Source organism: Ptychodera flava, chromosome 8 (assembly GCF_041260155.1).
Source record: "Ptychodera flava strain L36383 chromosome 8, AS_Pfla_20210202, whole genome shotgun sequence".
Lineage (NCBI taxonomy): Eukaryota > Metazoa > Hemichordata > Enteropneusta > Ptychoderidae > Ptychodera > Ptychodera flava.
The window spans coordinates 42,762,658-42,785,942 of NC_091935.1; the positions used below are offsets into that span (position 1 = coordinate 42,762,658).

The 23,285-nt window shown below is 34.2% G+C and overlaps 1 protein-coding gene across 3 annotated transcripts in view; it reads right to left on the reverse strand.

The window, feature by feature from the left end:
• Positions 1-583: 583 nt before the first annotated feature.
• Positions 584-23,285, reverse strand: part of LOC139139386 (mutS protein homolog 5-like) — a 258,320-nt gene continuing 235,618 nt past the window's right edge. For 2 of the 3 annotated variants that reach the window (XM_070708289.1, XM_070708288.1), the window contains 4 exons: positions 21,897-22,046; positions 11,333-11,551; positions 5,166-5,303; positions 584-4,867 (listed from right to left, as the gene is read on the reverse strand). In XM_070708289.1, the coding sequence (XP_070564390.1) occupies positions 4,691-4,867; positions 5,166-5,303; positions 11,333-11,551; positions 21,897-22,046 (684 nt within the window). In that variant the 3' untranslated portion in view covers positions 584-4,690. The remainder of the gene's footprint in view (positions 4,868-5,165; positions 5,304-11,332; positions 11,552-21,896; positions 22,047-23,285) is intronic. The other variant, XM_070708290.1, reaches the window with a different exon arrangement.

Below are 23,285 nucleotides of genomic sequence, written 5' to 3' on the forward strand. Positions count from 1 at the left end.
TAAATCATTAGGTGTATTAGGTGTATGACAATCTATCTATCTATCTTTTTATATATATATATATATATATATATATATATATATATATATATATATATATATATATATATATATATATATATATATATAATAGATAGATAGATAGATAGATAGATAGATAGACACAGTTATATGGCAAATGGGATTCGGCCGCTTCTCGGGGAACCGGGAACCACTCGTCCCCAATGCAGCCACATTCATTTGGAATATGTGGGGGTGGCAGGAATTATTCACATATATATGTACTCACACACACAGACACACAGACACAGACACACTTGATTGCAAGTGTTAAATTGTTCCACTTTTCACATTGCTGACATCTGCCATGCTATTATTTTGTACATCATTACTACTGATTGAAGTTTTAAGTCCTGAATGTTCCTTTATGAAAAATGATCTTCCCGTAAATATATACAATGTACATAACAATGAATATCCCTATCTCAATCCACGGTGCTTGGTGTGAATTACTTTTGATCCACAATACTATAAGTAATGAGGGATAAATTCTCAAAGCATGAGACAAATGACACAAAAACAGTTTGGATTTAACACTGGTAAATTCATTTAATGACTCTGTTCTAACAATTCAACATTGTCATATGGTTTGGAAAAATTACAATCAAATGTAACATTTACACACAAAGTATGATGGGTTAACAATAATTCAACTTTCTGTTTTCTTAAAAAACATTCAATGTCAAGAAAAAGAGCATGCAGGTATACCAGTACATTCAGGTTTCTATTTGGTCAGGTTCTGAGTAATGAAAACATAAAGAAACAAGCACGATGCGCTCTTTGATTAAATATAGCATAGTATATTCTACTTCTGGCAATCTTTGCAATCAGGATGTAATGTCCAAGTAGAAGAATTTCTTGGTTGTGACATGAAAACACAAGTCATCGCTGATGACACAGTCCCCACTTGACTATGGTGTTTGAATTACAGTGATTGAATAACATGCTTGGTAGCTTCAGTACAGGGGAGAGGGGTGAATTTGTTAAATGTTGGGAAATCATATGATAGTGGTCTGTGGGGGGTCATGTTTGTGTACTTGGGAGAGTAAAGTTATGGCTGTTGGTATTTTCCATGGCAAGATTACATTTATTTAATTAATGATGCCCATAAACTGCGGCAGCCATATTGGATTGCATCCCACCATTAATTGACATGCACATGCACACTACAATACAATGTCTGTGTGCCAAGTTTGAACGAAATCTGTTCAGGGATAGTTGAGTTATGATTCAAAAACATAAAAAAATCACAATAAAATGGCTGCTTGGTGGCCATATTGGATCGTATTATGAAATAAATTGATATGCATACATGCCATGGTACTTTATCGGTGTACCAGCATTGAATGAAATCGGTTCTGGGATAGTTGAGATATGGTTCAAAAACATGAAAAAATTGCAACAAAATGGTCACTCAGTGGCCATATTGGATCGTATCATGAAATAAATTGATGTGCATTGTATGCCACACTACGTTATCCTTGTACACAGTTTGAAAAAAATCGGCTCAGGAGTGACAGAGAAACGGCTGCTGACGGACGGACGAATGAACAGACAGGACCCAATCTATATGTCCCCACTGGACTGTTGTGGCGAGCACAAAAAAAACAAACTAGCGAGCCTTAGTGGCCTTGAATGCATAATATTTATCAAGGCATGCATATTTACAGAATGGCACATTATGATTGTCCTTTTGCAAGGTTTGATCAAAACCACTTGGAGTTCCGAGTATCCTGACTGTCATTTGAAAGGTCACAACATTAATTTTATAAATTTAAAATTTGGCAAGGATGTCTGGCTGCCCCTTGTTGTGTCACATCTAAAAAAAGATCAACATGATAAGGATATCAATACAATTTCTTAATGCCAAATTGGAATTATTGCAGTTCAGGGATGTCTGACTAAAAATCTACAGAAAAAATTAAGGACAAAAGTCAATTGACGGACCGTTGAACAGAATACTGAGGTCATATGGCATTTCTTTCATTTTCAATTTCATTGTTAAAGCAACTGGAGTTCAAGATATTGCAAATGGGAGATGCAAAAACTCCAAAACTGCAAGTCCCAATTTATTATGCACAGTCAGTCATATGCTTTGAGGCAGATTGAGCTCAATCAGCTTTAATATCAGAGAAGTGCATAGGACAAAATAAATAATTTGTCATTGTTATACCAGCATACATGTTCAACGTGCTAAGAAACCGCTAAATTAAGCCTTGATAAGATTTTATGGCAAGAAGCAAATAAATAATAATAAAAAAATAAATAAATAAATCTATAACTCTGTCCAAAGTTATGTCTCAAGATCATTCCTATTTTGAAAACTGACTTGAGTAGCCACTCTGGTATGAACACATTCTACTGAATCATATGCTAAACACTGCACAGACAACAGTACATTAACGTATTTTTGACTTGATCACAAAATAATTTCAAAAAACTAAAATGTCCATATTTGATGTCCTTCAGGTTTAATTGAAGATGATTTAATTTAGAATTTGGCCTAAGTTTTTGCAGAAACACTGTTTGCAATTTTAATTTTTATTATTACATTGGGTACATTTTATGATTTCATATCTAGTAATGAAGAAACCTTTAATCAAGAAAGCTCCAGACTGGGTGAATAAAAGTGATAACTTTCAAATTCAAACCTCTTAAGATATTGGCAAGGTAATATCTTCATTTGAGCTCAAGATGTATTTCCTCATCCAATACTGAAGTGACATATTGACAAATATTCATGTTTTTGTTATAAATAGACATTAACTCTCACACACACACACACACACACACACACACACATACATACCGGTACATACATACAGTTCAAACCCAATCCAAATATTCCAAAAGCAAAACACGTTGAGTAAATCATAAACATAGGGCCAATGTCCCTGAAGCTACTATAGACATGGATACAAAATTAAGTATTTCCTGACTGTATGAAATCATCTCACTTAGGTCATCCTTGGGACCTGTTAACCAAATATTAAAGCAGTCTGACCAGCGGTTTTGAAAAAACAAGCGATTCAACAGTCGACAGACTTCTGCTGTGTTATGTAGAGAATAACTTTTTGTGACACATGTATTGATGAAGAAGGTGGATATCTTTGATAGCTCATTTCAGGATGGCCTGACCAAAAATGGCAAAATTAGCTGCAAAAATACAAAATTGCTGATTTCATCATAATTTCAGTATATTACATTAAGAGAAAGCCTATAGGAACCTGTATACCAAATATCAAAGCTATCACATGAGTAACTTTGAGAAACAAATATTTTGACCAAAAACAGCAAAAATTGACCCAAAACTACAAAAATTGAAGATTTCATCAAAGTTCACTATATCGCACTAAGACAAACCCTAGGAACTTGTATACCAAATATCAAAGGCATCAGACAAGTCGTTTTTGAGAAACACATTTTTCGACCAAAAATGGCAAAAATTGCACCACAAATACAAAATTGCAGATTTCGTCATATATCCAATATATCATATTAAGTTCATCTGTAGGAATCTGTAAACCAAATACCAATTTAGCTGTCAGACAAGCGGTTTTGATGAAATGAAGTTTTAACCAAAAATGACAAAAAAAGTTCTTAAAAATACAGATTTGCATATTTCATTACAATTTGAACAAATCTAAGTTGGGTTATCCCTAGGGACCTGTATACCAAATAACAAAGCTGTCTGACCAGCGGTTATGAAGAAGAGATTTTTTACAAAAAATGCCTTTTCTGGCGCTAATTTGCACATTTTCAACAATGTCAAAAAATTCAAAAAACCAGTGTCTCAAAATCATATTTTTCATCTACGCAACAAATATCAAATCAGTAAGTACTGCGGTTCTCAAGATATTTTAGTGGACGGACGCCTCACAAATGGACATACATACATACAGACTGACGCCGGACGGATATCCATCCCAATATCTTCTTTAGACTTAAGTCTATAGTAGCTAAAAATGAGAGCTGGATACTAATTTTTACAATGAATAAAAGTAACAATGGGTGAAATTCAAATAACAATAGATATTATTTTCAGCCAGGACAAGGAAGAAAGTGTCCTCTCCTGTTTAACAGGATCAGAAGTCTAAGCTTGGTTATTAGTCAATCACAAATGCTAAGGCATGTGATCAAAGTAAGCCTTGAGCAAACTTCCTTTAATTGATGAATACACATTCTGATGAAGAAAAACAATGTTTCGGCAAAGTCAAAAACGCGGTGACCAAAGTAAATTTTTATCTTCTGTTACTATTAGCATAGTAGAATAAAGTATATGTAACTACTTTTAAAAGATGACAAATACAATATTGTAGAAGCTAGCATTTTTCTGACCAACTGAAGTCCATATAACGACTTTCAAATTTGGACTTCTTGCAACACATTTTTAGATGTACCTGTACGTGAAGAGCTGGGTGCAATACTGGAATGCCGTAGTTCTGAAGTTTATACCATGGCTTGACATATTGCACATAAATATGTATGCTTGCTGACAAAGGTAGATAGCTATGCATGCAATAGCTCCTACTCTTATATTAACATGGAAATCAATTAAATACTGCAGAGAAATATTAGTTAAAATTGACTGAACATTCAAAGGCAGATCAAAGGTGAACTTTACCAACGTCTACATATTTTTTGTCAGGGGAATGACAAAGTGTTGGAGAAATGATGTAAGGTCATCTTTCTTGAAATCTAAATCCAGAAATTGTCTTAAAACTGCTTTGAAACACTTCTTCTGATTGTCTTTACTGGATGAATGGGGTATTTGGATTTCTTTATTCTGCTGAACTAATGACCAGATCTGCAATAAGAAATATCATGAACATAGGTAATATACAGTTCTCTGTGTTCGGTTACCACACTGATGAGTAAATCTCTCCTTTGATAGCAAGTACACCTTCCATTGAATGACACAAGTGACATCTGAAGGTATAAATATCCCATCATCACTAAATTAACCAGTGATTTAAGCTTGTCAATCTTTCTAAGTACAGAAATATGCTGAAGTACAAAAGTTACTTTGCCCCTGTATTATCATATAATTGCACTAAAATTTCACGATTTTAAGCGCACAGGAAATGTGAAAAGCATATACGTACCTCTTGAGCTCTGACAACAACTTCTTTTGGCAAACCAGCAAGTTTGGCAATGTTGAGGGCATAGCTACAGTCATTCTGCCCATCTATCAATTGATACAGTGAGATTATTTCATCCTTATCTTCCAAAACTTCCATATTCTAATGGGTGAAATGATATTCAAAGTATGTCACCTTTACAGATAAGTGTGAAAAGTAGTTTTGCAATAATGTATAGTATGCAGAATAACAGTGCATGATAGTCTACATGATGTATGCCTGCAAAGGAATACAACAATACTAGTTATTTCTTAAAACAAGTTGTCGATGTTATAGTCCCAACTTGGTTAATAAATTTGGAAGTCATTTACGGAAATGATATCGAATTGTATCACAGAACAAATCAACACCCATATGTATTACATAGGGAGTATAATCCTTGTACCTTAAGTCTGAAAGAAATCACTCCAGGCATCTCTGAAAAATTTGCCTGAACGGATGCACGGATGGACATACAGATGTACACAAGGACACACGGACACGACCAAATCTACAAGTCCTGGCAGACTCTCTCCATGGGGCCTAACAAACATAACCACATACTTGTCTTTCACTGAGTATAATCTCTTGATCGATATTATCTTGCCTTTTGCCCTTTTAACCCTGTTTTGGATAAACCCCTCCATGGTACCAAAGGTTAATTAAATCAGGCAGTCACAGTTCAAAAGTTTGATGGGAATATTTTTCTGTTCTGCTCAAACTGTAAACTGCTTGGAGTGCCATTATTCGTCATGTCAAAGTGACATTGTACTTAACCAACACACTATTTTTTATCACAGATGACATGACATCCCCCTAATATATTTTCAAAAAGAGGAGAATATTAAGTTTAGTATGCTAGCAATAGTTTACTTGAAGGATGAAAGGGGACCCTCAATTTTGGTGTCAATGATAAATATTAATTGATTTCCAGTGTGTCAAAAACTGGCCTTCTTTATGAAATTTAAAACAAGATGACAATAGGAGAAAATGTACAATTTTGTTTTGCATTATCTATTCTCATTCTTATTTGGCAGGGGTGAAGACTGACATTCAAAAAACAAGATTTAAAATCATGATGAGTGAAATTGAAATATGTCAGGACGTTATTGCCATACAAAATTGTTGTTTAGTTAATGTAGTATAAAGTACGCAATTTGAGAATTCAAAAATTTGACAAAGCAAGCCAGAGAGGCTTAAGTTTAAGTTTTGAAATGTTGAAAACAGGAGAAAAAAAGAAGACAGGAAATTAATTTGGTGATTTGTATTAATTGGCACACATTTACAAGGTGAATCCAACCAATCTCACAAATTAATGAAGATTGAACAAGTTTTTCAAAGAGAGTTATTTTGAGCAAAATACGCTGTGTATGTACAACACCACCTTTAAGTGACAGCTATTATTTTTGACAAATACAGGTCAGTAGTTCACTTATCATGACGGGACACTCCCATCTAAAAAACTGCAAAAATACCCGACTCATGAGCCAGGAAGTCGGGTATTTTCATCCTAATTAAAATTGTTTGTCATCTTGTAAGCTGTTTACAATGTATACGATTAGAGATATAGCGATAAGTGAATGTGTAGGGAAAAGCCCAATGCCTCATATGGGGGGTTTACACCGGAATAAATTTAAACCTGTGTCAGTTGGACGTGTGAACAGACAACACCGAACTAACAAAGAACTAAATTAATTCGGTGTCGGAGGGCTGGTTTGGGTTCGGTGCTCCGTACTAAACAATGGCCTCTTTACACGTGTGACCAGAACACCGAACTAAACGCTGAACTATATCCTGTCTTCGGGCTTGCGGTCATTACCACAATGGACGTTGTTCAAGTAAGCTCTCGCAATTGTGGCAACAATTGGTCACAGGAAGAGATCAGGCTACTAATTTCAATCTGGAGAGATGAAAACGTCATCCGCATGATGGACGGCACGTTTAGGGATTGGAAAGTGTATGAAGTCGTTGCTGCCAAGGCCAGGGAGAAGGGACTCGAGAGGACAGCGGAGCAATGCCACAACAAAATCAAATTAACGGCTGCGAGCTCAGTTCAAGTCCGTGTCCGACAACAACCATCCACAGTCCCTCTATCCACCATCGTGGTGGCAGAGCTAGAAAAACGATGCCATTTTACGATGAGTTGTAAAGGTAGTAAAGGGAAAGCAACTGGTAGTAAAGGGAAAGCAACTCCACACATCGTTCATATTTGAGTTGTTTGCGTTTTGTGTATGATATTGTGTATAATATAAGTGTATATCATGTTTGGCTGTTTTATGTTAAATGTTGCTTAGCCATGGCGAGACGTACCCATAATCTACGTGTCTTGTGTTAATCCACACTGGAGCAGAGAGACTACTGTGACACTACGATCCTTTGGCGCTACATTTAAAACATAGTGACAACATCACTGTTCGCTCCCATATAGTTATCAAAACAAGTCAACAATTGTATGAAACATGGACATACATGTACAGACAGACTGACATAAACAGACTGGCACAGAGTGATGACATTGACCCCAAGTGTGCCTTGGCCCATGGAGAGTGATAAAGATATAACAAACAGCTGAATGTAATGATAAAATAGTTAAGTATAGGCCTATACAGGCACTGAGAGTGAATATGTTACAGCAATTTGATTAGTTTCTTTTCCTTTTCTACTTCTGTGATAATCTTTAAGACAATCAATCTGCAAGGCAGTTTATGTATTGACAAATATGTTATCTTTTACAAGCACACAGTAAACTGTTCTTGATTTTTCATTTACAATATTTGACATGGACTGAAATACATAACATGCAACCAATGTTTACACTTTGCCCTGGTACACCAGATACATGGAGAAATTTCAATATAAAATCATTACTCAGAAAACCCTATACAGGGAAAAGTAAACATTGTTTTCTTCCAGAACAGCTGGTGCATCCACATCTGAAACAACTTACAAACTTAACCAAGTACACAAGGATGATGACACAAGAGATAAAGTTAAATTGTGGTGAACTTGACTATTCCTTTCAAATCCTTACCTAACTTGACATCTTAAACTACAATACACTGCATGGTTAATTACGCACAAAAATACATCGGGGTGGACCATTTGATAAGGGATGGTGTCTGGAAGATCGATGAGGTACATTATCTTTTTTATCCAATCCATTGTACATTCTTTTTTCCCCACTCTCCCACCTTTTCTTTTTGTCAAACCTTCTCTGGCTGAATTTTTTATTGGCATTTGTTTGGAATTGTGTCAAAATCTGCCAGGATTTTTTACTGCATTTCAACACCAAATAAAGTTAACCATATCAAATGCTTACTAAATCACCACATTATATACTCTTAATTCCAGTAGGTATAAAATTACCAAAAAAAATCTTAAAAATACAAAATGAAAGATATCCCAGTAAAACTGACAGTTTCGCAAAGTTGCCCCAAAAATTAAAAATTCCGGATTTCAACTTAATTTCAATATATCTTATTAACAAAAACCCTAACAACCTGTTTACTAAATATCAAAGCAATCAGACTGGTAAATTTTGAGAAACAAATTTTTTGACCAAAAATGAGAAAAATTGCCTTCCAAAATACAAAATTGCAGATTTCATCCTAATTTTAAATATATCTCATTAACATAAACCCTAGGAACCTGTACACAAGATATCAAAGCTACCAGATCACAAGTTTTAGGAGAAAAATTTTTTGACCAAAAAAAGCAAAAATTGCCCCAAAAATAAAAAAAAATTTGCCAGTTTCAACATACCTTCAATACATTATATTGGGATTAATCTTAGATACCTGTATACCAAATATCAAAGCTATCAAATGAGTAGTTTTTGGATAAAAATTTTTTTTATCAAAAATTGGGAAAATTGCCCCAAAATTACAAATATGACAATATCAATACAATTTGCACAAGCATGACTGAGGTCATTCTGAGGAACATGAATATGAAGTTTCATAGCAATCAGACGAGCTATTTCAGAGAACAAGATTGTTTGACTAAAAACTGAAAAAATACGCTAAAAATACAAACATGCAAATTTTCATCCCAATTTTTGCACACATACTTTAGAATACCTAAAGAAATCTGCATACCAAGTTTCAACCAAATCTGACCAATGCTTACTGAGTTTTAGCCATTTGAAGGATTTTTCTTTTTTCCCCCCTCATTTGCATATTTTTGGCACTGACATGTTCATTTGAACAAATTCACAACAAATCCACCCCTAGGTGCACCTGTACACCAAATACTAAGACAGTAGGTGCTACGGTTTAGGAGTTTTTGATGTGGACGGACATACATACATACATACATACATACATACATACATACAGACGACATTTTTCCACCTTATATGAATACCTGCCATTTGCATATATACATATGCATATTATATGGGAGCTAAAAACAGAGTTTACTTCATCAGTCGCTTAAAATTCATTTTTGATTGGTGAGACGTGTTGAATGGTTGATTGTTTTTATTTGGTAATATGTTGTTCCACTTACGTTTGTTGTTCAAGTAGGGAAGCTAGAATGTCTACTGTTTGATCTTGTTGTGTTTGTGTAGGTTCGTGTGAACCTGAGTTTGAGCTTTTGTAGTTTTTGTGAAGTTTGGCGCTTATAAGTGTGTCACCTATATTTCTGTTCCTTCTATATGCGATTATTGGTTGGTTTTGGAAGAGTTTTTTTAGTGTTTCATCTTTTTCAAGTTCACTCCAGTTTGCTGTCAGGGCTTGCTTGATTTTTTGTCATTTCGATGTACGGGCTATATGTTGTTATGAAGATCGACTACTGTTTTATTGTTGGTAGCGTTATTCTTTCTTTTTGTTGTTCAAGCTGTCTTTTTCTGCTTTTATGATCTGTCTCTCTGATAATGCGTTCTATTTCATTTTTTTATATTGTCGGTCTTGTAATTTTTCACTATATTGTGTGACTTTCTGTGTAAAATCGGTTTCGTTGTAACGTGTTCTGATGTATCGTAATGTTATCGCCTTTGATCAGACCTTTGAATGTTGCTGCAGGATGGCATGAGTGTCTTTGTAAGAACTGGAATGTATTTGTTGGCTTTATGTGTGTCTTGATGTCGAGAATATTCTCTTCGTTGTATCTACGTACGACCTTTGTAGATAGTCAGGCCTAAATAAGTGATTTCTTGAGAGGAGCTTTCAAACGAAAATTTGAAAGTAGGATGCATTTTGTTGACGTTAAGTATGAATTCATTATTTCGTGTTGTGTTCCAATGAAAATCAGAAAAACATCGTCCCTGAACCTCAGCCAGGTCGGTATTTATTGTTTGTGTTTCTGTATTATTCTCATTTCTGTCTCGTGAAATGTAATATCTGCTATTTCTGGTGACCCCATCGAGCATCCCCATATTTGCCAGTAGAATTAATCGTTGAATTCAAATGTGTTGTTTTTTAAGATTATTTTTAGCAGAGCTATCATGTATTTTGTTGGTGGTTGCTTGACTATGTAATTGTTTGATAATCTTTCCTGTTAATGCTCTGCCGACTGATTCAATTGTCTCTTTATATGGTGCATTCGTGTACATGGAAATTACATCCAGTGTTACTAGTGTCGCATTGGCCGAAACTTTGATTGTTTCAATTTTCTGTATAAGAGTCTGATCTTAACAGGAAATAGATACCGACATCAGACGGGGTAAGGCTATCATATTCTCTCCTAGTAAATTTCTTCGCCGAAGGTGTCTCGATTGGTTGACAGAACACAAAAAGAGCGTAGACAGCAGCTGCATGATGTGTGGGTCCGCCATTGCAAGCAAGCGATTGTTCTCTAGCCCAGATATCGCTGAGGGCGCTTGACCTGAACTAAATTAAATTTTATACCTTGGGTATGACGTGTAAACGTGAGATCGCTTAGATCGCTGATAAGGAATATTTAGAGAGCGATAATCAGATTCCCTCAGGTTTAAAAAATTACACGTGTAAACCCACCTATACACTTTACTCCTATACAGACAATCATTTGCCCATGAAGTTGTTGACTCAATGTAATATCTGGTATACCTACTTAAGATTGCATATTATCAGTGCAGAAAGGGGGCTAAAAATGCTCAGTTCTTTAAATGCGAGTGTCCTGTAATGTTACATACTTTTATCAATTTACAAACCATACCACCACAAACTTACCTGGAATTTGAGTAAGGGTGACTGCGTTAACATATGCTGATGTAGAATGGAGTGAAAATGTGATGATACCATGATGTGTGGACAGTTATAAGCTTCACCTAGCCAGTGTTGTAAGCATCCATACAACAAAGCTATCCCATCAACTGTCTCTGTCCCCTTACCAAATTCATCAAGCAACACCAAAGATCTTTCGTCCGCATATTTCAAAGCCAGTGATATCTACAAAGCAAATAAGAAACATAGGGCCAAAGTCCCTGAAGCTACTATAGACATGGATACAAAATTAAGTATTTCCTGACTGTATGAAATTATCTCATTAAGGTCATCCTAGGGACCTGTAAACCAAATATTAAAGCTGTCTGACCAGCGGTTTTGAAAAAAACAAGCGACTCAACAGTTGACAGAGCTCTGCTGTGTTATGTAGAGAATCACCTTTTGTGACACATGTATTGATGAAGAAGGTGGATATCTTTGATGGCTCATTTCAGGATGGCCTGACCAAAAATGGAAAAAAAAATTCCGTAAAAATACAGATTTGCATATTTCATCACAATTTTAACAAATCTAAGTCGGGTTATCCCTAGGGACCTGTATACCAAATAACAAAGCTGTCTGACCAGTGGTTATGAAGAAGAAGATTTTTTACCAAAAACGCCTTTTTTGTTGCTAATTTGCATATTTTCAACAATATCAAAAATTAATAAAATGAGTTTCTCAAAATCATATATTTTATCCACACAACAAATATCAAATCAGTAAGTACTGCAGTTCTCAAGATATTTGAGTGGATGGACGCCTCACAAACGGACATACATACATACATACATACATACATACTGACAGTGCACGCTGGACAGATACCCATCCCAATAGCTTCTATAGACTATATTAGTCTATAGTAGCTAATAAACGAGAGTTAATTACATTCTAATTAAAGTAAACAAGACTTGCTTAAATCAAGATTTTCATCATAAAAAACAGCATATCTGTCAGGTTATAAAGAATCTTAAGCTGGTTATCTTTTTATCAGTATTTTCATCCTATTAACCAAGCACATTTTAACTTTCAAATTAACATTGTAAGTAAGTTCTGTTGAATAAGTTGAGACTGTACGTACTCAGAGAAAGCACACTGAAGAGACAAATGTTTGAAACTTAAGAAGTTCAAGGTCATCAAAAGCATCATGTAACACTTTCATTGCACTGTTTACACAGATTGCATAATTGCTATAAATAGCACATGAGGAATCTTACAGCCCAGCTTTACCATGAAAACCCTATCACTTTGACCACTCTTTTAATTGACCACTCTATTTTTTTCCTCAAAAAGTAATTTTATTTTATCCTTACCAAGTCAACCATAAATGGAAATTAGAACTTTCTCTATCTCTATTTATTTGACCACCCTATCATGACAAACTATTCGAGCAATTTCTTTTAGATAACATACAGGGCACAATAAATGACGGTTCAGAATATGTCAAAGTTGGGATTCAGGAAAGTTGCCTTTATATGTTTTAATCCTCCAAGATGGTAAGCATTCCACTATGAACTGTCAAAAAAGTTGAACTTTCTGATAATTCTACACTAAAATTATTTTGGCTTTGATGATTTCCTAATTAATTCAATTATTTAAAATCATATTAATTATTTTTTTCTGGGTGAATTGATAGGGTTTATACAGTACAAGAATTACATACAATGTAAGTCAAATTTTGATCAAAAATGACAAAAAAATTCCTTAAAAATACAGATTTGCATATTTCATCACAATTTGAACAAATCTAAGTTGGGTTGTCCTTAGGGACCTGTATACCAAATAACAAAGCTGTCTGACCAGCGGTTATGAAGGAGAAGATTTTTTACAAAAAACGCCTTTTTTGGCATTAATTTGCCTATTTTCAACAATATCAAAAAATTAAAAAAACTACTTTCTCAAAATCATATTTTTTATCTACACAACAAATATCAAATCAGTAAGTACTGCGGTTCTCAAGATATTTGAGTGGACGGACGCCTCACAAACGGACATACATACATACATACAGACTGACGACGGACGCCGGACGGATACCCATCCCAATAGCTTCTATAGACTATAGTCTATAGTAGCTAAAAACTCAAGTTCTTTCCAATTCAAACCTGACTGAGTCGCTGCCTTATTCCAATCACTCATGAATAATCAATACTGGAACATTTGACAATGTGTTTCCTTTCATGAAAGTTTTCTAAAGTCTTAAGAATACCTGAAAAATTTCTAATGATTCAATTTAAATACAAGCTACCTAATGGCCGATATAGCTCCGCTGTGTTTATGTAGAGAATAACTATTTTTGACACATGTTGATAAAGAAGGTGGAAATCTTTGATAGCTCAATGCAGTGGCCAGAAAAAAGTGGCTAAAACAAGCTGCAAAAATACACAATTGAAGATTTCATCATACTTTGAATATATCACATCGGATCATCCCTAAGAACATGTCAACCAAAGCTATCTGATGAGTAGTTTTTTGAGAATAAAATTTTCTGACCAAAAATGGTAACAATTGCCCCCAAAAATAAAAATTGCACTTTTTGAGAAACACATTTTTTGACCAAAAATGGGAAAAATCGCCCCAAAAATTCCAAATTCCAGATTTCATCATTATTTCAATAAATATCATTTAGTTCATCTATAGAAACCTGTATACCAAATTTCAAAGCTATCAGATGAGTCGTTTTGGAAATACACATTTTTTGACCAAAAATGGCAAAAATTGCCCCAAAAATACAAAATTACAGATTTCATCAGAAATTCAATATATATTACTTAGCTCATCTGTAGAAACTTGTATACCAAATTTCAAAGCTATCAGACCAGTACTTTTTGAGAAATATATTTTTTAACCAAAAATGGCAAAAATTGCCCCAAAATTATAAAATTGCAGATTTCATCATAATTTCAATAAGAATCATTAAGGTGATCTGTAGGAACCTGTATACCAAATTGCAAAGCTATCAGATGAGTAGTTTTGGAAATACACATTTTTGACCAAAAAAGGAAAAAATTGCCCCAAAAATACAAAATTTCAGATTACCTCTTAATTTTAATAAACATCATTTGGTTCATCTGTAGGAACCTGTATACCAAATTTCAAAGCTATCAGATGAGTAGTTTTGGAAATACACATTTTTTGACCAAAAGTGGCAAAAATTGCCCCAAAAATACAAACTTAAAGATTTCATCAGAAAATCAATACATATTACTTAGTTCATCTATAGAAACCAGTATATCAAATTTCAAAGCTATCAGACCAGTACTTTTTGAGAAATATATTTTTTGACCAAAAATGGCAAAAATTGGATTAAAAATGCAAATTTGCATATTTCTGCACAATTTGAACAAATCTGAAATAGATCATCCCTAGGGACATATGTACCAAATATCAAAGCTATCTGACTGGTAGTTTTGAAGAAGAAGATTTTTAAAGATTTTTTTACCAAAAATGACAAAAATTGCCTTAAAAATACAAATATGCAAATTTCACCACGATTTGAACAAATCTAACTGAAGTCACCCTAAGTAAACTACATATCAAATTTCAAAGCAATCGGACAAGCGGTTTCAGAGAAGAAGATTTTTTTACCAAAAACACCAAAAAATGCCCCAAAAATACAAATATGCAAATTTCACCACGATTTGAACAAACTTAAGTGAGGTCACCCCAAGTGAACTGCATATAAAATTTCAAAGCAATTGGACTTGCAGTTTCAGAGAAGGCAATTGAAGGACGACGACGGAAAATCAACCTATTTGATACGCTCCGCGTCGCTGACAGCGGAGCTAATAAAGCTAGCACTGAATATCAATGGTAGCTTTTACTGTTACATAATCAAATCTTTCATTTGCATAAAAATTATTCTTGGTACATTCTTTTGCTGACAATTCCCAGGTACTTAAGGTGGAGCTGCATGTTGCCAACAGAGTTTTTTTCAAAGGTATATTTCTCATCAAAGATGAGAAGGATCCGAAACCCCCTCAAAGTATACATTTTCAAAAAGCAGAGAATTTAAAGTTTACTATGGTAGTAATATTTAACTTGAAGGATGAAGGGGTATATATTTGGGATAAAAAACCTTAATTTAGTATTAATGATAAAATTTAAGTCGAAAGCTTGACACTATTTTCTGAAATGTAATATTTCACTTGAAAGCAACGTATACGTAGAAAAAAAAAAAATTTCGATTTGCATTATCTATCTTCAATCTAAAATGGCATAGGTTGAAAGCCTTACACTCAAAAAGTGATTAAAATCATAAGCAAAATTAAAATGCCTCTTATTCAAAATGTAAGAACTTTATTGTCGTTTTGATATATAGCATTTAAAGAACAGAATATGAAAATTTCAGAAAATTTGCCCTAGCTAGAATGGAGTTACATTCTTTGGAATTCTTGAAATTGGGAGAAAAGAGAAGCCAGAAAATTGGGTGATTTGCACGTCACACATTTGCATAAATTAACACTTCTTTGTCACCAAACATATGACTGCTTTACAATCTAAAAGGTGAACTCAACCAAATTAATTAAAGTTTAATGAATATTTGCAACCAGATATGAACTGAAAATGCTCACGTGTTTCATTATATATTGTAGTTTATATTTGTAAATTTTAACCTTTGCCACATGTTTGCAACTTAATCGAAAATATTAGGTATGATCAACATCATGAACAATTCACCACGGTTTAATTCTAAAAGATCATTAGGTATACAAATATGTAATTAGCTGAAATAAAAATACTAAATTTCTTCGACTGCTGTCATTATATCGCCACTTTAAATTATACAGTAAGTGCAATTGCCTTTGGTCAAGTCCTTCAAGTTATATATGCCAAACTGTGAAAGCTCATCAGATATGCAAATTATAAATTAGCTGAAATGAAAATGCGAAATGACTTTCAAAATTGTTTCAACCTGGTATCTGACTTTGATCAAGTAAATCCCAGTACATATCCCTAATCAGGAAAGTTTATTATATTCAAGTTAGGAATTGAATGCTAATATTGTATCATAGTATTTTTCATGTACATAGCAAGTTTTGTAATTTTTGGTTGAGTCAATTCAGATAAATATCCCTAATTAGGAAAGTTCATTAAGTATGCAAATAAGGAAAGGCTGAAGTAAAAATGCATAATGACTTTCAAGAATGTTGTATCATAGTATCTTTAATGTACATAGCAAGTTTCATCAACTTAGGTCGAGTCAATTCAGATATATATAACCAATTAGGAAAGATCATTAAATATGCAAATTAGGAATTGCCTGAGGTAAAAATGCTTAATGACTTTCAAGAATGTTGTGTCATAGATCTTCAATATATGTAGCAAGATTCGTCAACTTTGGTCAAGTTAATCCAGATATATATCCCTAATTAAGAAAGTTCATTTAATATGCAAATTAGGAATTGGCTGAAGTTAAAATGCTTAATGACTTTCAATAATATTGTATCATAGTATCTTTAATGTACATAGCAAGTTTCATCAACTTTGGTTAAGTCAATTCAGATATATATCCCTAATTAGAAAAATTCATTAAATATGTAAATTAGCAATTATCTTTCATGTCATCCCTAATGTCTCTCAAGGCTGATTTATCTTGGTGTGATCAACATTTATAGCAAATCTCATCAAATTGGATGCAGTCGTTCTCAATGTATATCCGTTTTTTTTCTAAAATCTTTAATTATGCAAATGAGCAAAAAGTAAGCAAGCCACACCCTCCAAAAACTAATCAGTTCTTGCCATTTGCAAGCTGCATCTATGTACCCGATTTGATTCTGATCTGATGAGCCGTTTTTGAGATATTGGGTGCACAGACAATAGGACAGATAGACACACAGCCACATGTGACAGACAGACATATAGACAGGCAGACAGACATTGCTGCGACATTAGCTCATGTGTGTGAACTAAACGTGAGTTAAAAATGTTATTTTTGAGCAAAATACACTGTGTTGGGTGCAGCACCCCCTTAACTCAGTACAGAAATATGATTTTTGAAATCACCAAGTTATTATATATGATTGATAAATGTTCCATTGATTCTGAGGAGTTTTGCTACACTGTCTTTTACTTAGATTTAAATTGTATGATCATAATGCTTTGATTCCTTTACTGTGAAATCATCAGTTGTTCAATGGAATATAAATTCTGCTATTTTCATCGAAACATAAAATTCGCTTAGGGGTCGTCGATAATAAAAGCTGACGCACGACAAACGTAATTCTTTCGTTTAGGGGGAGGGGGTAAAAGCTCATTTTGTTTTGTGTGCGTCAAAATCGCATAAGGATTAAATATTTTTGTCTATTGTTTTCGCAGTGCGACTTTGCAGCGAAAACGCAATACTACCTTCCCGTTCATCGAGAACAGAATGGCCACAAATACGGAGACAGAAAAGACAACGAGAAGACATAAATTTGAAAAACAAGTCATTGACAATGACATAGTTCCATTTTCAACTCATGATACATCTTTACTCTAAATATCAAAGTGTACTTTTGTACATGAATATATGAATGCATAAATACAGTCTAAGATATCTCAGTGCTAGACGATACATATGACTCCTTATTGTCATACACACTCAACAAATGAGAGTTAAAGCTCATAGCAGGGATCCCAACTATTATATAATCTCTCAATAAAATTTTAGGCAAAATATTAGAGCAAAACCTTTTTGTAGCTAGTGATGGACCATTTGATATCCTGGGGCGTCCTGGAAGATTGATGAGGTAGCATTATTTCTTTTTACATGATCCGTTGTACATTTTTTTCACACTCTCCCACCTTTTTTGTATAAAGTATCTTTGGCTTACTTTTTTCCTTGACATTTACTGGGAATTTTTTCAAAAATCTTCAAGACCCCTCTCCCTAGGATATCAAATGGTCCACCCCTAGCATCAAACAAGCTCAATCCCAGCATTTCTATGTTGTCCTGTACAGAAAATATTACAATATTCATCATCTTGAGTACTATCTGAAAATGAAATTGTTCCAAATTTCATCATAACATTTGTAAAATTTTATTCGCATCTCATTTGAGAACTGTAGACCAAACCCACAGCAATCAGATAGGTTTAAGAGTAAGGATATTTTTGCAAAAAATACTCCAAGTTGCTATAAAATTACAATTTTGCCATATCATCAAAATTTTTAGAGAAAACCAAATTGGAATCATCCTATAAGGGACATATATGTCAACTTTAAAAATAAATTGGTAACATCCCAAGGCACCTATATGTCAGCTTAAAAATGATAAGACACATATTTTCAAAGACAAGTCATTGACAATGACATAGTCCCCACTTGTAAAAGGAGTATTAGTCTTGATGGGGCAGGGAAATGTGGTCATTAACAAGTATCACTGGAGTGTATATGTTCAGATGAATGGGCACATAGGACTATGTCATTGTTCCCAATTTGAAACAAGAGGCATGTCTAAGTTATGGTTCTAAATCGGGAAAAAAGATCAGACCTATAGCTGTATTGGCCAGCCAAGAAATGCATATGTGCATAATAAATGAGGTACAAGATGTTACATCTTAAGGTCTATTATCCTATCAAAATTGAAGCGTAAAGAACTTGTGGTTACTGAGTTATGCATATATATGCAAAATCAAGGTCAAAGGTCATCAAGGTCACGTGACATTTTGAAAAAAAAATTGTATTGCTAATTAATCCATATATGCCAAAATTCAGACCTCAAGCTCTATTGGCTTGCCCACAATTATATATGTACATAATTAATGAGGTAAAGCATGTGTTGTCATAAGGTCTCCCATCCTACTAAATATAAAGGACATAGCACTTGTGATTACTTATTTATTGACATACTCGTGTATTTTAGGTAAAAGGTTATTGAGGTCACATGACATTTTGTCAAACAATGTCTATCCTTTAGTCTATCCCTAAATACCAAAAATCATACATCTAGCTCTATTGGCTCGCTCAAAATAAGATATGCACATAATTAATGAGGTACAATATGTGGCGTCATAAGGTGTCCCATCATACCAAATATGAAGGGTGTAGCACTTGTGGTTCCTGAGTTATGGACAATTATGTATATTTGAGGTCAAAGGTCACCGAGGTCACGTGATATTTTGTAAAAAATATTGTCTTGATAAGTGATCCCTATATACAATAAATCAGACATCTAGGTCTATTGGCTCGCTCAAAATTAGATATGAGCGTAATTAATGAGGTACAATATGTGGCGTCATAAGGTGTCCCATCAAACCAAATATGAAGGGTGTAGCACTTGTGGTTACTGAGTTATGCACAAATATGTATATTTGAGGTCAAAGGTCACCGAAGTCACATGACATTTTGTCAAAAAAATTGTATTGCTAAGTTATCCCTATATACCAAAAATCAGACCTCTAGCTCTATTGGCTCGCTCAAAATTAGATAGGTGCATAATTAATGAGGTACAATATGTGGCGTCATATCCCATCATACCAAATATGAAGAGTGTAGCACTTGTGGTTACTGAGTTATTGCACAAATATGTATATTTGAGGTCATAGGTCATGGTCATTGAGGTCACGTGACATGTAAAAAAAATTGTATTGCTAAGTTATCCCTACATACCAAAAATCAGACCTCTGGCTCTATTGGCTCACTCAAAATTAGATATGCACATAATTAATGAGGTACAATATGTGGCGTCATAAGGTGTCCCATCATACCAAATATGAAGGGTGTAGCACTTGTGGTTACGGAGTTATGGACAAATATGTATATTTGAGGTCAAAGGTCACCAAGGTCACATGACATTTTGTCAAAAAATTGTAGTGCTAAGTTATCCATATATACCAAAAATCAGACCTCTAAGTCTATTGGCTTGCTCAAAATTAGATAGGTGCATAATTAATGTGAGGTACAATATGTGGCGTCATAGGGTGTCCCATCATACCATATACGAAAGGTTTAGCACTTGTGGTTACTGAGTTACGGACAAATATGTATATTCAAGGTCAAAGGTCACCAAGGTCACGTGACATTTTGTCAAAGTGTCTGAGATATCTGTGTGAATGGATGGACTCACGGACGGACATGACCCAATCTATAAGCCCCCTGGACTTTATCTGCGGGCACTAAAAACTGTGTCACTGCATCCTTTTTGCAATATGAATACGATGAGAAACTAAATTTTTATTTTTCTTGGCCTTATACATGGGAGTCTATGGACTGCCTTATACATGGGTGTCTATGGCTGCCTTATACATGGGAGTCTATGGACTGCCTTATACATGGGAGTCTATGGACTGCCTTATACATGGGAGTCTATGGAGACTGCCTTATACATGGGAGTCAATGGAGGTGAAAACTAAAAAGTCCTCTAACACGGCCAAATTTGATCGCATTGTGAAATAAATCAACGTGCATCTGTATGAGGTAGGTTACTATCCTTGTACCAAGTTTGAACAAAATCGCTCAAGGCGTCTCTGAGATATCTGGGTGAACGGAGGGACGCACGCACGCACGCACGCACACACGGACGGACGCACGGACATGACCAAACCTATAAGTCCCCCCGGACGGTGTCCGTGGGGACTAAAAAACTTGTATGCTTTTTCAACGTGAAATATGTACGTGAAACATTTTCCTACGTGCAAAATACATTAAAATGTTCTGTGTCTTAAAAAGTGAAACGCGTAAAGTGGAAGTTTATTAATGTTCACTTCCGGTATTTTTTCATAGGCGTGCGGATCGGAGAGGTGCGTGCGGGTTTGTCAGAAACGGCATCATAATACGAAATTGATTTCGCATAAGAACTTTCGTTTTAAGGGGGGAGGGAGGGGGTTTCAAGTAAAACGAAGGAATTACGTTTCTTGTGCGTCAGCTTTTATTATCGACGGCCCCTTAATTAAATTCCAGTAGAAATGTTAACCGGTTAACTTTGAGTGCTGTATTTTCTCCCACCAAAATTTTTGTGCAACATTCTACCATTGTTTTATGAATTTTTCCGTTATTTTTGCGACAATTTTGGACCAAATGAACTCAACATTTCATTGGCCACAGTTTTTTAGCAAAATTTTGGCAAAATTGGAACAAAAATTGACTTAGGTATGTTTTATAAGGGTGACTAAAATTGACTTGGCACTCAAAGGGTTAAATAACAATAGAATATATTGTCTTACTGGCAAAAACAGTGAACTTAAATCCTAGTGAAATATCTCAAACATCAAAATAGTGAAAGTAAACCCTGTGAAAATTTATGACTTTACAGTATATTGAGAATTTTACTGAACATGAATGATAAAGAATACTGCCCAATGTATGTATCTGCAACAGAAAATCCTCTTGTCTTCTAAAATTTGAAGATGATTTTCCAGTGGTCATAGTCCAAGACTTTGGTTAAAAATTTGGAAAAAAATGCCACCAACAGGGTTTCACCGACCCTACTAATTTTAATCACAGTTTGCTACAATAATACTGAATTCAAAGCTGGTTTTATGTTCAGCTGGCAATGGAAAATGCTATGACTACTGCTGGTTCATTTTTGTCAGTGATATTGCCTTACCTGGTTTAGATCAATCATAAATGTTGACAGTCCAATGGTGACAGATTCTCTGGAATGAATTCTGGTAAAGATTCTATTCATTAAACCAATACAAGATGATTCTGCTGGTACAAAGCTGCCAATATGCGCTAAAAATACGATCAAACCAACCTTAAATAGATGAAGAAAAAATTCCTTGTAACCAAGTTAATTTTCAGATTCGATATTATAAAATCCAGAATTTCTTCCTTTAAAGAAACATTTATCTTAATCTTAAGGTGGTTGGAAAGACTAGAGCGTCAGTTATAAATTTCAAAAAAACTATTAAAATATAAAAGTAGTCAACATTCTCTGTGGAATAAAAAAACTAGACATTTGGGCACAAAGGCATTGCAGAGTTATAGCCTGTTAAAACTTCTGAAAAACTGACCAAATAAGAAGAAGTTGGGGAGTCCTTAGTGTATTAACTATGGTAGAGGTCCCCTAGCTTTTAATAAAATGTTTGAAAAGGGAAAGTCATTATTTGCTGTTTTTCTGGAAAGTTTGACAAGGCGGTGCTGGCATTCAGAGTGAGTGACTGCTATTGTAAATGCATTTTTAGATTCTTTGAGTGTCAAAGAGGTGTCAAAAGTGAGATTAACCAAAAAAACTGCTCTATGACTTCAAAAGAGGGGTGCAAATATGGTTGTTTTCAACATTTTTGACAGAATAACAGTTTTCCTACATAATTGTATACCAATTTAATCCAATTTTATAATGAGATATGGACATGGAATTTTTACAGCCTATTAACAAGGTTACAGATAAGATTTGTACGGTACAATTTTCCTGTATTTGAAGTACTTTTTGAAAAATCACATTTTGAAATTTGAAAGAATTTTTAATAATTTTTTGATAAATAAACCAATGTAAAATCATAAAAACAAATTTTATTTACAAATCCTGCCGTACAAATCTTACAATAAATAGTGTCAACATATTTATAACTAATTTGGTAACATTAATACTATCCAATTATTATTAAATTCAAATATGTAAAAAAAAATATGAAAAATTAAATTTTAATGTTTCCTGGTGTCATATTTCAAAATCATGGCTGCAAATATACAATTTTTATATTCTAAGGGAGTTATCCTGAAAATTTGAACTCAATATCTTGATTCTAACACTTGAAATTTGACATTAACTCTGAGAAAAGAATTGGTGCAAAAATAGCCTTTCCAACCACCTTAATCTTAAAATTGTTTACAAACTAGTTTTTCCACATGAGAATTAAGCTCAAGTAGAATAGCATTTTGTGGATTATGTAAAAACCAATTGGTGTTCTGATTAAATAGAACATTGATATTGTTAAACATATTATATTGAATAGGGTAAACTTTGGCATATAGAGAATTGATGGTAGGCATA